At 39.3% G+C, this 17,294-nt stretch overlaps 1 protein-coding gene across 2 annotated transcripts in view; it reads right to left on the bottom strand.

The window, feature by feature from the left end:
• Positions 1-742: 742 nt before the first annotated feature.
• SREBF2 (sterol regulatory element binding transcription factor 2) overlaps positions 743-17,294 on the bottom strand; it is a 149,491-nt gene continuing 132,939 nt past the window's right edge. For both annotated transcript variants that reach the window (XM_073592722.1, XM_073592724.1), the window contains exons 16-19: positions 16,694-16,859; positions 9,853-10,023; positions 8,857-8,968; positions 743-6,877 (exon numbers count right to left, since the gene is read on the bottom strand). In XM_073592722.1, the coding sequence (XP_073448823.1) occupies positions 6,657-6,877; positions 8,857-8,968; positions 9,853-10,023; positions 16,694-16,859 (670 nt within the window). In that variant the 3' untranslated portion in view covers positions 743-6,656. The remainder of the gene's footprint in view (positions 6,878-8,856; positions 8,969-9,852; positions 10,024-16,693; positions 16,860-17,294) is intronic.

Below are 17,294 nucleotides of genomic sequence, written 5' to 3' on the forward strand. Positions count from 1 at the left end.
CTGTTGCCTTCATTTGGCAATAGCGCGGATATGAATCGGTTAACTGTGAAAGAGGCATTTCTGGGCCTGTGTCAGCAGAGTCCTGAGAGAATGATTTTTCTGCTCAGGGGGGACAAATGTCATCCTCCACAAATGTTTCCTCAGAATCAGGTGATCTTCCATGGTTTTGCGATTCATGCACAGGCAGCAGTGTGTATTGGTATGTTGCCATCTTGGACCTAGGCGCTGTGATTTTAAAAGCGAGATCCTTCATAGCATGTCCCCTTCCTAAAAAAACAAGGCGAACTATCATAAGCCCGATGGTCTCCAGGGGTCCATGGACTCAAATTTCAGGCTGTTAAAGAGTCTTGGGTGCTGCTGCATTGTGGTTTAAGGTGCTGAGAGGGTATGGTTGTGCTGGAAAATTCATGCAGAGTTGGGCTTTGATAAACTAATACATTACGCTATAAATACGTTAGTGCTTTAGATGAGGCAGATTAAATAGGTCATATCATTTAGGATTTTTTTTTTAAATCAGTGAATTAAGTCAGTGAAGTACTAGAAAATGCCTAATATTTAGAAATCGAAAATATGTGCTTGGTTAGTGACCATACAGCACTGACAATGTCAAATATTTTGGTCTAGTATTAATTATACAAAATACATTTTGCATTACACAAACTAGAACTGCATTTTGTTTGTTTTTGTCTATTTCTTTGCTTTTTATAAAAAACATAAATTAGTATAGTATGTGTGAAAATCATTGCAAAGTGGTAAAAAAAAATTTATTGTTGAGAAGCCAGTGCATACAAAAATGTCAAAATTTGTTATGTTCACAAAGGTTTTGTTGATCTGTGGATTTCCAAGGGTTAAGGAAACAGTAAAATGCATTTCTGTTCTACAAAACATTCTTAAAGTCCAACAGGCACAAAGGAAAAACAAAACAAAATGCATAGTTTTTGGTAAATGTGTATTTTGGATACTACTTACAAAACATTGCATTTCACACTGAAAATATTTAATGGCCAGGTCTAACATTTTACTGCTCTTTTCTTGACAATCAGATATTTATATAGATATATTTACATAAGTAGAAAAGTAAACACTTGAATACAGTAAAAACCAGAGGGAGCAAATGAAAAAAAAAAAAAAAAACGCCCTTTTAAACATAGTCTGTACATGTTTTTTTTACCCTTTTATTTACAGATAAAGAATGGAACACATCAGGATAAAGTACAGAAACAAAAAATATTTGGAGCAACGTTGTAGTTTGGGTCCAATTTCTTTTTGCAGAAAACTTTTTTTTAGAATATACACACGTTTGTAGTTGAGATGCAATGGGTTGATTTACGAAAGAAGTAGTTGTTCACTTACCAAAATGAATGTTCGTGCATAAGGCGAAGCCATATTCTTTTAAAAAAGCTAATTATGTGCTATTAAAAAAAAAAAAAAAAGTCTTATTTTTAAAAAGGTTACCCCTCACACATGATTGGGTATTTAAAGTGAGAACAACTTCACTTTTTTCACTAACATACAAATCACTCTGCTTCCTCATGCTATCCTGTGAAAGCTGAGGTTCTCAAATCTCATGAGAATAGTAGGCAAGAATGTTTTTTCGCTTTTCTTTTTCTAATTTTTCCCCCCAGAGGAGTGGGGGAAAAAATATAACTCATACGTTAAAAGGCAGCCATTAGGAGTCTTTTTTGTTCAACCAGCGAGTTGAATGTAAAATAAAAAAAAACGACTCGATTCCCCCACCGACACACTCGATGTGTCATATTCCGATGGCGAGGAGACTTCCTCACCATCAAAATACATTGATCATTGGTGTCAGCTATGGCCAATGGCGCTAGCTGCGTGGGAAACTGTCAGGGCAGTTGTACAGAAGTTGATTAGTATATTAACTTCTATAAAACCTCCTTGCCCATACATGGATAGAAATTCAGCCAGTACCTGCTGAATCGATCCATTTTTGGCCAGCCTAAGATACATCAACTGCCAACGTCATCCAAAATAGATACTTCACTAAGACTCCCCTATTTTGCCTTTAATCCTTCCCAGGTTGCACTTGCATCTGGACTCCAATTATTTGGTAATTAATAATGGAGAATTCAGCGGGTGATCAAAACACCATAATTTGGCTTTGTAATGGTGGGGTAGAGTTGGGAACACTGCAGGAATAATAGGTCACCAAATTTTCCCAGACAGAAAACCGGCTTGCCAGCACGTATTTCATTTTTCCTGCAGCCACACAAACTGAAATAGCAATTTCAAGCTAATAAGGCTTTTAACAGACAGAGATTTATTCTACTAAACTAAGAATTAGACAAAATAAATACATCAAAAATTATACACATGCTTATATCTATTTGGAGGAAATTACTAGAATTGAACAGCATGTAGAGTCATAGTGGTGATACATTTAGAAAAAAGCCATATTTACAAATAAGCTAATTATTTGTATATAAAAATTACTACAAATGCATTATACAGGAAGTGCCAATGAACCTATGACTTTTTTGTTCAGAAGTATATCAATTCAATATAGCTCACTAAGGCGCATTGCGTTTGATTATACAGGATGACACACATTCTTAAAATACCAATTGTGAGAGGTGTGGATGTAAATTTTTAGTCTTGAAAAATTAGTCAGATATATTTGCGTATTTATACAAAACTACACATGTATATATGGTTGTACATAAACATCTACCCAGATTCAATAAAATATTTCAAACCTCTGAAGATGTTCGTTCACCTTGTCCGAAAAAAAAAAAGAAGGTGAACACCCTCCCCACTGTACTTACCTTTGTGGGTGATAGTTTCAATGTCCACACAGCAAGACTGGGGTTTTCCAACGCTAGGATCACTGCACTGGATGCTTAAACTGCATCACCAATGGCGGTAAGTGCAGCTGAAACAGGGATGGGGGCTGTCATTCAATTTTTCTGATTGGGAAATTACATTTGGTCAGTCCAGTTTACTAAGATTCAGTAGTGACACTGCAAACGATTCCTGGATCTAGATTTCTTAAAGGATGCCTATTCATTATGATCAGACAGCTTGCGCAACAGTGCAATAGCTGAGCAAGACCATAATCAGGGAAAATCTTCTGTGCCTTTTTATGGCCATTTTTAAGTTAGTAACAAGTCTGTAAGCACCAGTGGCAGTCCGTCCATTAGGGGCGCCGCCCCCCGTAATCCATGCATCTGGCCCATAATCTCCATGCAGGGCGCCTCAAAGCACTGCACCTCTAATCCACCCACTTGTGTGACATTAGCAAATTAATATTCGCCAAGGTCTTCCTGCTTCTCCTACTGGGCAATCAGGAAGCGGGTCCTGAGACCCGATTGGCCGGGAGTCTTAGGACTCCTAGACAGTTTAGCCAGAAGGAGAAACAATGGCCCCAGAGGCAACAACAGCCCCTTTCAGGAGCCTGGATTTAGCAGTACACCACCACCTTGTCCTCCTCCCTGCACCTCTACTGCAGTATATGCTAAGGCCACGAATCACGCGGGGGGAGGGGTTGTGCGAGTGGATAGAGAGCTGCAAAATATTGACCACCAGCCACCACAGGTTAGCACCACTAATGCAAGCTCTAATTAAATATGGCTGATTATGTATATACAATGACATGCCGGTGTGTAAATAACCAAAAAAATTACCATTTTAAAAATTTGTGTGGATTTCTGTGTGCAGTGTGACATTTTTTACACAACCATTGTGCAAAAAGAAAATGGGATTTCTTCTCTTTAAGGTCCAGTTCACACTAGTTTGGTTTCGCCTGTGTCTGCTGTCAAGCTGTAATGCGCAACAATGGAAATCACATTATACGCTGGTGCCTATTCACATCAATGCAATGTAATTTTCTGAAAAGGCGCTGGTACTTTTGGTGCAGCATAGTTTTTGGCCCTAGACTACAATGGCAGTTCAAGAAAAGCACAAGAAAAAAAGGAGTCTCCTCCTCTTATAAAAGAAGCACATGATAATGCACCAAAAACCCAATGCAAAATGCATGTTTATGCAGCAACACTAATGTGAATTTAGGCTAAAGTACATGCTTTCATTTCCACTCCAATGATTTAAGGAATTATTTAGGAAGCAAAGTTTTTTTATGATGAAACCGTAAACTGAACTATCTTGTCCTACATTGGATACAGAATATATTGCTATTAGAGTACATACTTCAGGTATTAACGGCTTATTCTCAGCAGACACACCTGAAATCATATGGAATCAGACATTATGATATTGCACATTTTCACGTAATTTCTGTGTGTTGTGGCACATTAAAGCTTCCAGTTAATTGCCATAAATAGGACACTAGTTTTAATGCACCAAAAATGCAGCAACACATTCAGTGAGAATCTTCTACTTGAAATATTGAATTCTCTCATGTTTAGGTATATAACTTATATCTGAAAACCACTCATGACAATGCATCAAGTGAGAACAAATGGCTGGTGGGGAACAGAGGAGGTTATGGGAGCTCATGAATAGATACCTCCAGAAATAACAGTCCAATACTCCCCAAAAACTGAAATATAATGTCAATAAATGTTGTGAAGCTGAAGACAGTTTAAAATAAACTCTAAAACTGTAAAAATGAATGTATAAATTACATAACACTAAATCAATAAAGTTATATAATAAAACCATTAAAAACTGCTGTCAATATGAAAATATAAATGAATGCCTGTCCCTCTCCTAAAAATGACAAAAAAATAAAACTGTAGATAAGTTAGGTACAAATAGGTAAAACATATTAGGAGACTTCAAAAACAAAAATGTCTGCATATATTTGTGAAAATTGTCAAAAAATAAAAATGTTTACTTTTTCAGTTCTAACAGATGCATGTCTTAGACCTAGTAAAAAGGCACATTCTCCATGGTACAGTGATAATTCGAACCCCTAGAAGGGAAATTTACAATAGAAGTTACAAGTTGGAAATTATTTCAGTTTACAGTGCAGAGCTCCTGTTCTACTAACCTTCCTATAAATGTCCCCAAAATAGTACAAATGGAGAGCCATCTATGGATGAGTGCATTCATTTTGCATATACTTGTTTGGGCAATGATGGGTAAGTAATAGAACGAGGTTAGCACAGAATTGGTGAACAACAATATCAAGCCTATTTGCTCATTGGGTTCAGGCACAATAGCTATTGTTTGATCTAGCAGATTTTGCCTATGTGTCTGCAACATGTACCAGAAGTCCAGAGCTTGACAAGGCTCTTACCACTCTTTTTTGCTGTCACCAGACAATTCATGCCAGAACAATGACATTAGTACAAAAATATATTGTGTACTAAGCTGCAATTCTGCCAACTTCACCACTAAAGTACACAAGTAAAGCCTAGTACACATGGGGCAAATGTCAGGCGGCATTGGTCGGTTCAATAGAAACCAGCCAACATTTGGCCCGTGTGGACTGCAGCCGGTCTTGACTGAAGCCGGCCATTCGGCCAACTATTGACAAAGGGGCATGACCGAAAAAGGTCTGCCAATCGGCTCCCAATCAGTGCTCTCAGCCAATGGGAAGCCCCCCATGTCAGAATACAACAGCACAGGGGAGGTCACTGTACTAACATTGGATAGTACAGCGGCTCTTTCTGACCTGTCAGTGTGTACTAGATATTAGTGTGTACTAGGCTTAAGCAAAGGAAAAACAAACCTAACAGCAAAAACGAAGACAATAATTATAAAAAGAAAAGTTGGGTCCCAATCACATGGCTACTTCTCAAAGTATTTAATAAAAAAAAACATGGGAAGTGTCTGAACTATGAAAGAATATTGTGTGTACATAAACTGCTGCACAGCATCTTTGTGATTATACAATAATGCAAAAGCTATGTGAAGAGCAGCCCTTCATAACACCCAATCAGAAATCCTCTTTCACCAGTTTCATCTGCCTGATTTGAGCTACTGACTTCGGTACATCAGGATTGCTCTTTGCACTGCCTCAATAAATAAGCCCACTGGTTTCCTGAGCTATGAATGTGCCATGCACTCGGCAATGATATTTTCTCCAAGTGATCGTAGCATAAAAGCATGGAATGATAACCAGCACTGGACAAAATAATGAAGTTTTGGTCCAACTTAATGCAAAACTAACTTAAAAATGTTCCAGACATAAAAGGTACAGAATAAATGGCAGAAGCGTCTATGAGCAGACTTTGGGATACCACACCAGTGTCAATCAGCAAAAACAGATTTCAAGAAGAAATCTTTTTGCAAGGAGCAGCTTTGCATTCTTTTGATTTGACAAGCATGTTCTCTATGTCATTACAACTACTGTGTTTCTGTTCTGAAATAAACTTTAAAAATTCCCACTGAAATCAATTTAAAAAAGGAAAAAAAAAAAGTATGGTCCTCGATGGTTGTAAATGTGTTAATACAAAAAAAATAGCAATGTATATAATCTGTAAGATATATTCACTGCACAATGTCATTCTCAGGAGTAGAAAGACCTGCATGACTAAAGTATCTAAAAATACTAAATAACATCCCTTTTTACTCCAGTTCCGATGATAGGCCCATACTGCAATATCACAAAATTCATTCTTCAATCTTGATTTCAAATCCCCACATATTTGATAGACATCAATAAAAGACTGTATATTCCTGAAAGAAGAAGATAAATATGAGGCCAGACTGCGGTTTAAACAGTGTGTCTTTCATGAGGCTGCCATAGCTGTGCCCCCACTAAGCTTGACCATCATTTGCTGACAGTCATGGTATGAGCGTCTGTCGCCCACTTTTTCCAAAGTCCGTGCTGCTTCAGCCAACATCACTGCTCTCTGTCCTGGAGAGGATAAAAATGATAGAGGCAGGTGCCGACAGGCCAACAAGATGGCAGTTGCTCGTTCTCTCTGTCCCGGTAAAGAGTACATATCCCCTGGTTAAAACAAAACAAAAAAAAATTAACAAACCTTTAAATTTAATGTAATTCTTTACTGACACACTCTTAAGAAATAGCTTATATTGTCTAGGATATATACGGCAATCTGATTGCATCTTTGCCCATAACTAAAAACAGCAACTCATAAGCTGTTAACAAATTAACAACTTGACTACCATCAGGCTGTCTGTCATCCCTTCTACTCTTTTGTGCCCTGTGATACATTTTGCAAAAATTCAGAAGTGAGGAGGGTGGGGCAAAAAGAGAACATAAAAGTTACTCAATATCTATATATGCACTTTAGCCTTTTGTATATACATATTTTTTTATCATGGAACACAGGTTTTTGTACTTGTATCTAGAAGAGTACAGTTCTTCTAATGACTTATGAATTCGACGCAGTCATACACATTAGCATGTGTACGTAAAATCTGCAGATATGCAAGGCCCCGAACACAGCTGTGTTCTTTTTTTTGTATGCCACTAAAGGGCAGTGCACATTTTTATTTGTAGACACAGATCTCCATGTATGGCCCCAATGATTTCCGTAGTGCTGCATTTAGAAGCGTATAAACCATTCGAACAAGGTTTATATTATTTAATATAAAGATTTTTTTTTTACTTAAATACAGATTTTTGTTAATGGGCTTTTCCCTTTTTTGTTAATTTATGCTAGTGGGCTATAATGAAATGGTGCCTGTTCCCACATTTTCTTTTCTGGCTCTTGCTTTCTACTCATTAATATAGACTCAGGAGAAAAGGCGGTGTTCGCGTGACTTCAACAAAGTGGCGCTGACCATTTCCTGTTGGCCCTCTAAAGCAGGGGTCTCAAACTGGCGGCCCTCCAGCTGTTGCAAAACTACAAGTCCCATCATGCCTCTGCCTGTAGAAGTCATGCTTATAACTGTCAGCCTTGCAATGCCTCATGGGACTTTTAGTTTGGCAACAGCTGGAGGGCCCCCAGTTTGAGACCCCTGCTCTAAAGACTATGTGATGCCTATCTGGTATGTATTTATCTCTGTTTAACATAAGGTTTTTTTTTCTCTAAATACAGTTTTTTGTAAATATGGCTTTTCCTTTTTGGTAATCCACGCTAGTGGGCTATAATAGCATGGCACCTGCTCCCGCATTTTCCTTCTGGCTTTCTATGTAGTAATACAGACTGAGGAACAATGGTGGCGGTGGCAGGGGGACTTCAACAAAATGGCACCAGTCACTTCCTGTTGGCCCTCTAGAGACTGTTAGTTTTTTTACAGGCTATTTAAAGGGGCTCATTTTTTACATTGGCTTGCTAGCGCCCCCTGATGACATGCTTTGGCAATAAACACATTGGGCGGAGCTATACACAGACTTCACTCCGCCACATCCAATTTCAGAACTGGCGGCCATCTAAGGGCACTGCTGTATGTTTTTACTACTCGGCATCTGGATGTTTATTGTTTTTATGTGATTATTATGCATCAGTAAGAAATTACACTATATCCGGGATATTTTGGTATTTGGCTCCTTGAGCGAGTGCTTCTTTTCCATTAGTGGCACTGTTTCCAAATCTCCCCCAGTGGTGGGCTTCTGCTGCTACAGTCAGAGGACCTTGGGTGATTGAATGGAGCTGGATGTCCAGGGTGGAAGCTGAGATTGTTCATTCCCAATGCGCGACTTGCTGCACTGGCAGCTAGTGAGCTGGTGAGTGCGGTCCTACCCTCAGATGCACGTGGTGTCTTTTTGGATAATGGAACAAATACGTGGACATTTCTGGACTTAAGGGACTTATTGGTTAATTTATGCATTTGTGTGCGATTTTTACTTTCATGTTTTTATGCACATGATTTATAGTGGATATTTTAATTTGCTGTTATTTTAAAACGCTGCACTTTTATCACAGTTTATAAACATAAGGTTTATCTGCATGTATTATGAACAATATCAGAGGCATTAACACTTCTGTAGAGCTGCAAAACAGTAACGTTCAAGCTTACCTGGCTTGCTGATGTTTGGAGGACGTTTCTGCAAGCTGTGTTGCAAAAGCTGGTGTGTGCGGGTTGGACTTGCACCAGCCATCAGTCTAACTGTAGCTTCATGTAGGAACAACTAGGATTAAAAAAAAATGTTGAATTGAGTTTCTTTATCCTTTAAACAGAACTCCAATTTTTTTTTTTTTTTTTTAACGTGGTTGTAAACCTTTGGAATGCAAAATCAACAAAGCATATCCCCAAAGCGTATGCATCGGTTTCAATCCAAAGCATGTAGTGTGGCCCCTGGCTGCGCTCTCCTTTCTATTCATTCTGCACGTGTCACTTCTGGCAACTAGTGACTGCGGTCAGGATCGCTATATAGAACGTGAGTGCATTCCTTGAGACTGACACGCTGGAATCGCCTCCGGTCAGAATGAGGATTCAGACGCCGCCATCCACCTGTCCCTGCAGAGGGCTAAATTTTGCACGTTTATAAGACCTTACTACTTGCTACTCAAGTCACCGGTTGCTGGGATTCCTCCTCATATCTTTCTTCACCTTTTTTCTTATCTACAAGGGCTGTGTTCAAACGGACTGTGGATATGTGATTCCTCCCCTGATGATTGGTGTATCCTCACTGAACACTCTATGAATGGACCTAATTCACTATCACTGCTTTATTTATTTTTTCACCAGTCACTTATGAATTTTGGAATGATTTCAGCTATTATGGACTTGATTTGATTGATTTTTTTGGTACGAGATCACTGAATTTATATTTATTTGTGTTTGTCATATTGTTATATTTGCTTTTATTATTTATTATTGGTAAACTGATATATTCACCTTAGGTTGATTTAAGTATCTACCTTGTTACTAGCCATTAGATTGTGAGTGCACTTAGTATAATTCTTTCAGTTTATTACACCGATATTAGTGTTTTTTTGTTGCAGCTGCAATTTAAGGTACTTTATTAGCTCTCTAGCGCGGTTTCCTTTTTTCCTAAATAATACAACTTACCTTGCACTGAGCAGGTTTAAAGGTTAAAGCAAGCCTACGAAGGCTGCTGAGATCCCTCTGGAACCCTGTGAGCACAGATTTGGAGGCATGAATTGTTTCCCCAGATGCCTGTTTCTGCCATAAAGAGGTTCGCATGGACAGTAATAGATCACAAACTAGAAGCTGTATTACCTAAAAGAAAAAAAAGGAGATACAAGGCTTCAAGCACACTTATTTAGATTCTCACTCTGTCAATGCGCAATGAAAGTCTGCATGGCTGCTTAAACACTCCACTGCTATCGCAGTATATGATTTTTGCAATGACATTAACACATCAAAGAATATACAAGATTTTAGCAAATAAATTTAGGGGGTTCCCAATGCCATGCTTTAACACTGGGACAATGTTTTAAAGTTGATGCGCTGTGCCCATTTTGCACCATACTGGAGAGCTCTAAAGCATACCTCCAAAACTAATTTCATGAATTGGACTCCAGGTGAGAAAAACTACCGACTCCAATTAGCTTCCATCGAAGTAATTAGCCTATGGGTTCACTTATTTTCCTCCAGCACTATGAATGTTTATTTGGTCTGTTCAATAAAGATCCAAGAAATTAGAATAGTTTGTTTGTTATCAGCGTAAGCACAATAGGCTTGTCTATTGTGATTTACAGTAGATGAGGATGAGATCACTTTTTATGGCAAATTACTACAGAAAGACAGTTAATGCAAAGGGGTGCACATACTTTTTCGTACCACTGTATGTGTGTACACACACTGATCAGCCATAACATTATGACCACCCACCATAACTGTCAGTAACAGATACTTCAAATCCTGTAAGCTGTGACATGGGGCCTCTATGCGGGGTTTTTTTTTTTCCAGCACATCCCACAGATGCTCAACTAGATTGACAACTGGAGAATCTGGAGGCCAAGTTAACACTTCAAACATGTGAAAAACAGGGGGTGGGTGCAACGCTAGTAACAGTGTATATATCCAATAATAAACAGGAAATATAAAATTACTTTCAAATTTTCAGAAATGGTGAAGAAACCGTAATTAAAAGCGAAAAACTAGGGCAGAGTTCAAATAGATTAAAATTGAAAAACTGCATCAAAATTGCATCTATGTTAGTGTCAAACCACAATTTAACAATGGTGATCTCTAATAGTAACAGAATGATGTGCTCACATACCAAAACTAATAGTAAAACACCAAAAATTAATTATGTGAAACCTACAAAGGTGCTCATATGAATTAACTCACTATTCTATTACTAAATAAATGAAGAAAATTCACAAAAGCATTGATGAAAAAAATCTTTAAAAAAAAGGACAAAGGCAAAATCCCCAAAAAATAATACAAATAAAAAATAAGAAAAAAAAAAAAAAGTAAAAAGTAAAAAAGTAAAACTGAAACACAGTCCCAAATGAATTTGATGGTGAACCAAGAAATGTCCGTGCAGGTGTGGAGACAAGATGTTAACACGAAACTGTAAAGAAAAGATCCCTTCCTCCAAAAGGCTTTGCACCCAAAGTGAGTATGTAGTCTCCTTTCCCGCAATAATGACTACCAAAGCAGTCTTAGTCTTAGAGGATCAGAGTAGCGGCATCTCCTCGGGCTTCCTCCGCCTACTGCTTGCTGTGCCATCAATTTTTGTCAGATACTGTATCTCTAGAGTCGGGCTGAGCAGCAAGCTGACAAATTGTGACTCGTCTGTCTATGTGAACCAGTTTGATTAATCTGAAGCCCTCTGTGGGCGTTGGACAGCCTGCCCCCCTCTTTTGTCAACAACTCAATGATGGAACGTTGCTGGAATCCATTATTTACCTCTGAATAGAGATGGCCTCAGGAGCACGCTTAGCCACACCCTCCTCCTATGCTGATTGGCCAAATTAGGAGTTTGAAAAATTATTGCGCAAATACCGTGCGAGATAAAAGGATGCAATGACCGCCATTTTATTCCCTAAGGTGTTTGCTAAAAAAACATATATAATGTTTGGGGGTTCTAAGTAATTTTCTAGCAAAAAAATTATGATTTTTACATGTAGGAGAGAAGTGCCAGAATAGGCCTGGTATTGAAGTGGTTAAAGATTTTTTTCATCAATGCTTTTGTGAAATTTCTTCATTTATTTAGTAATAGAATAGTGAGTTAATTCATATGAGCACCTTTGTAGGTTTCACATAATTAATTTTTGGTGTTTTACTATTAATTCATTTTGGTATGTGAGCACATTATTCTGTTGCTATTAGAGTTCACCATTGTTAAATTGTGGTTTGACACTAACAGATGCAATTTTGATGCAGTTTTTCAATTTTAATTTATTTGAACTCTGCCTTAGTTTTTCACTTTTAATTTCGGGTTTTTCACCATTTCTGAAAATTTGAAAGTAATTTTATATCTCCTGTTTTTTATTACTGGATATATATGTAGTGCCCACCACCTTTTGGTGGGTGCTATAAGGTTAAAAGACAGGTTAAATTACCAGTGCCTTACTGTTTGTACAGGTCTGGAGGTTTGATTTGGGTTAGGGTGAAGTTATAGGTTAGAGGGGGGTGTGACCACCTGTTCATCATCACCCTGGAAAACCATCCCTTATTTGTCCAGAGTAATGTTCTGGGAAGGAGGCGGGTCAGGGCTTGAAGGACAGGCAGTGTGTGTATGGCCCTGGTCCAATGGTTAATTTGTTTGGGCAGGGGTGGGTTCATATATATATATATATATATATATATATATATATATATATATATATATACACATACACACACACACACACACACTGGGGGTCACATGTCCCAGGAGTGGTGTGATAGAAAAGAAGAAGACAGCATGTAGGGGCTGGTGCAGCTCGGGCGCTCTCCCCTCTGGGGAGGGGAATGTGCCATGTGGGGAGGAGAGATGGAGGAGACATCAGGAGGAAGTTGCTACTATTAACAGGAGGAAGACTGGGAGATCAACCCTCCGTGGCAAACACGGACTGCTGATCATGAATACAAGCGAGTGGAAACCCAGGGAAACAGTGCTCCCAAGAGACTTAAAGGTGTTAAAGTGCGGGTCATGAAGGAGGAGGTATAGATCTTCGGCCTTAGAGAATTAATACCCCAAGAGTGTTGGAGTGCGGGTCAATAAAGAAGTCTGTGAAAGGAGTTGGGCCTTAGAGAATTAATACCCTGGAAAAATCCAATCAGTCAGCCCAAACAGCTTTATTCAGAGTATCGTTCCTTGGGTATAACTTGGAAGTGTTGTACAATTGGGAAGTAGCAGTAAATAGGAGGGAGGAAAGTTGCAATGTATAGCTGGAAGATTCTAACTACTCGTGCAGCTTAGACCAGAGGCAACTTATATCCGTTTGCATCATTCAAGTAACACTACTGCCGAATCGGAAATAAAAGTTATTGTTTGAACTGTTCAACTGTGTCTGTGATTGCTACAGCGGGGTGGAAGAAGCGGGGGTTAAACCAGCATGTACTGTAATGAACTAACTAGCAGCTCCTACGGGGGTAGTGCGCTACATATATACTGTTACTAACGCTGCTTGTATTAAGGACTTCTGATTCCGGCAGCTTTTTTATCTAATTTATTTCAAATTTTTTATTTCTATATTTATTTCTAGCGCAGCGTTAACCGTTATTGTTACATGTTATTTTCCTCAAGCCATTCTTGAATTCAATAGCCCAGACCATCTTCCTCCATTGCTCCGTGGTCCAGTTCCGAGGCTTGCATACTCACTGTAGGCGCTTTTGGTTGTGAACACGGGTCAGCATGGGCACCCTGACTGGTCTGCAGCTAGGCAGCCCCATACACAACACAATGTGATGCACTGTGTGTTCTAGCACCTTTCCCATCATAACCAGCATGAACTTCTTCAGCAATTCGAGCTACAGTAGCTCTTCTATTAGATCAGACTACACAGGTCAGCCTTCGCTCCCCACTTGCATCAATAAGCCTTGGCCACACATAATACTGTCGCAGGTTTGCCATTTTTCCTTCCTTGGACCACTTTTGGTAGGTCCTGATGACTGCAGATCGGGAACATCTGTCAAAAGCTGCAATTTTGGAGATGCTCTGACCCAGTCTAGCCAACTTGGCCCTTGTCAAAGTGGCTTAGATCCTTACGCATGCCCATTTTTTTCTGCTTTTAACATATGAACGTCAAGGACAACATGCTTACTTGCTGCCTAATATATCCCACCCATTTTCAGATACCATTGTAATGAGAGAATCAGTCACTTGATCAGTCACAAAGATGTTGGTCACATACATAAAAAAAAACTAATTATGCACTCAGAATAATGATATTCCTCTTACTCATTGTTCTGCCCTTGCAGTAGTGAAATTTTATTTTACAACCCTATAAATTTCCACAAGATGCAGTTTTGGTTTAGAACCAGAAAACCCACCCAGAAAGACCGAGTTGTTCTTCACAAGAAAATACCATAGTTCCTTGAGCGCTAAACCTGTGGATCATCCAACCAAAACATATGGAGATGTGGTATAAAAGAAGGATACTGGTGGATAGCGCTCAATGGATTGGATATCAAGATAACCAAAAAGTCAGTGGGGCCATAAATAAAGACAATGTTTTTATTCCTCCAATAAAAAAATAACGAGTAAAATAATAAAAGTAACGATAAAATGAGCCAACGTTACCACTTGAGGTCCCAAGGTCCCTGGTAACACTGCCTTACAAGTGCCAATCACGATGAAGGAGGACAAACGACCAGGACCCAGAGCCGGAAGCCAGGGAAGCCGAGCTGTGTATGTGGCTGGCACGTCTGGATGACAGGCGGTGCGAGCTGGAAATGTGAACGTGGTGGAAGCCCAAGAACCAGCGTGGAACGCAAGCTCGTCTGTTGCCGTGACAAGGCGTTTCTCGCGCATGTGCTTTGTCATAGTCCATAGCGATTTGCGGCATCATCACCTTACACATGCCCATGTCTCTGACTCCGGCCTTTGAGCCCCTTCCCTGGACCCGGTCTCCACTCAGCAGCATGGGCACTGGCGCCCCTCCATGCTGTACAGGCTATCCTTCTGGATGATGTTAACCTTTCAACGCCCTTGGAACCCGTAAGTGGTATTGTTGGCTCATTTTATCATTACTTTTATTATTTTACTCATTAAAATTATTATTACTCACATTGAAGGAATAAAAACATTGTCTTTATGTATGGCCCCATTGACTTTTTGGCTATCTTGATAACCAACCCAATTCATTAAGCGCTATCCACCAGTATCCTTAAGTTGTTCTTCACAACTATACGTTTCATAGTACAGACTGCATTTTTGCAATAACATTAGCCTTGTACAGATGACCGCAAGGTGCAAATACCTACTATATTAGCCTTGTATAGATGACCACAAGGTACACATACCTACTATCTTGCCTGACAAAGTTCTCACCCAGATTTAAAGAATCGAAACCTAAGAACTACATTTTAATACTGCAGCTTACTGGTTCTTACATGTGGTGACTGCTGCATTAAATGTTCTTTTTTCCGGCTTTTCTTTGCTTTTTTTTTTCCATCTGGTGATCTTGTAACACTTCAGTAACACTTTCTGACTTAGGGGGGAAAACTCACTCACTGAACTGTATCTAAAGAAGCAGCAAGGTCATCCTAAGACAGACCTACAATAACCTTCCACTCACCTCCATAAAAGAGGGGAGGGGTTATATACTCAGATAGCTCAGAGACATAAGAGTGCATCACAGAAAGTGGTCTTGCGGACAAGATTTCGGGAGGATCAACAGATATGACAATAGGCTTTCAATCATATTTAACAGACCAAAATGAACCAAATGAGAAGTTAATTTTTAGGCTTTGCATATCCTTTAGCTATGATGATATAGCTGGGGCCTCCATACTGCACTGAAGAAACATTGCACAAAGAAAATGACATGCAATGCAACAACAATGCACTACAGTGACACCAAAGTCAAAAGGAAAGTCAAAACCTATATACCAAACTTCACAAATAAGAATTACTCCACATATTAATATAACAAAATGTATTAAATTAATTTAAAGCGTGAACTTAAAGTGATACTAAAGTCTCCTTTTACTTTGCTTAAAAATAACAAACCTGTTATACTTACCTGCTCTGTGTAGTGATTTTGCATAGAGCAGCCCAGATCCTCTTCTCAGATCCCTCTTCGGCTCTTCTGGCCCCTCCCTCCTGACGAGTGCCCCCCACTGCAAGCAGCTTGCTATGGAGGCACATGAGCAGAGCCACAGCTCAATGTGTCCATTCAGATACGGAGCCCAGACTAAGCCCTGCCCTCCCTCTCTCCTCAATGGCTGCCAATGGTGCTCAGCTGCTGTCTCAGCCACTGGGGAAAGTCCCGGGCAGTCGAGTCTCTTGTGCAACATAGCTGGATAGAGATGGGCTCAGGTAAGTATTAGGGGGGCTGCTGCATCCAGAAAGTTGCATAATGTATAGAATGGATTAAGATAAAAAAACCTTCTGCCTTTACAATCACTTTACCCTTCCAGTCCTTTAAAGCAAGAAAGTTGCTACCTTTGTCTCTGATCTGCAGTTGCCATTTTACACATGATAGATTATGACCTGAGCCATTTGATAGCTTGACGCTATAGTTAAGAGTGCAAGCAAATGTGACAATCATTATCAGCATACCTTCATTGTATCCATTTTGGAACACCATTAAACCCATGGCTTTAGTTCTGCTTAAGGCTACATTCATGCTGGCAATGTAGGCCAGTGTGATTTGCAGTGGCAGAAATCTTCAGCAGGAATCTAAAGATTCCCATCACTGCAAGTCACACTGGCCTAATATGTTGGTGTGAATGTAGCCTTAATGTTTAATACTTAATGCAGCAAAATACAGGAAGTGTAATTCACCTTATTTAGATCATTATTACATGTACCACTCATATTCAGACTATTCCGTAAGAAGGTGCTGGCTTTCTCACACTGAGAGAAAGCATTTTGTGAACTCTCAGTCTTTCCCAATACAGACGTTTGCATGGCTCTGCACATGTGCACCACAGCTTTTACCAAGGGATTCCTGAAAAACAAAAGCATGACACAAAGGGATAGTTTAGTCTTCAATAGTTTAACATTTTGTAAATATATAAAGAGGGTTAACTTGGTGTAAATGTTTTTATCAATGTCCATTAATACAGTATATAGGAAAGTATATATGGGGAGGGGTGGAGGGAACTTATGGAGGGTATAAAGATTTTTCCGTGTTAAATGCATCCAGTGCTCCTCTCTTTTTACATTATACAGGGTATAGGACGGTAAGATCTGTGTAGTGAAGGGACCCTCTCATTGCTGGCATAGATACTGGGAAGTGAGGTATGAGTGCTAGGGGTAGGATATAGGGGAAGACAGCACATGCTGGAGATGGGCACTGACTACATTGAAGGCAAAAAAGTAGTACTCCTTGGTGCCAAGCTAATTTGCACCCAAAAATACTAACCATTTATTACAGAAAATA

The sequence above is a fragment of the Aquarana catesbeiana genome, linkage group LG07, assembly GCF_042186555.1.
Source record: "Aquarana catesbeiana isolate 2022-GZ linkage group LG07, ASM4218655v1, whole genome shotgun sequence".
Taxonomy (NCBI): domain Eukaryota; kingdom Metazoa; phylum Chordata; class Amphibia; order Anura; family Ranidae; genus Aquarana; species Aquarana catesbeiana.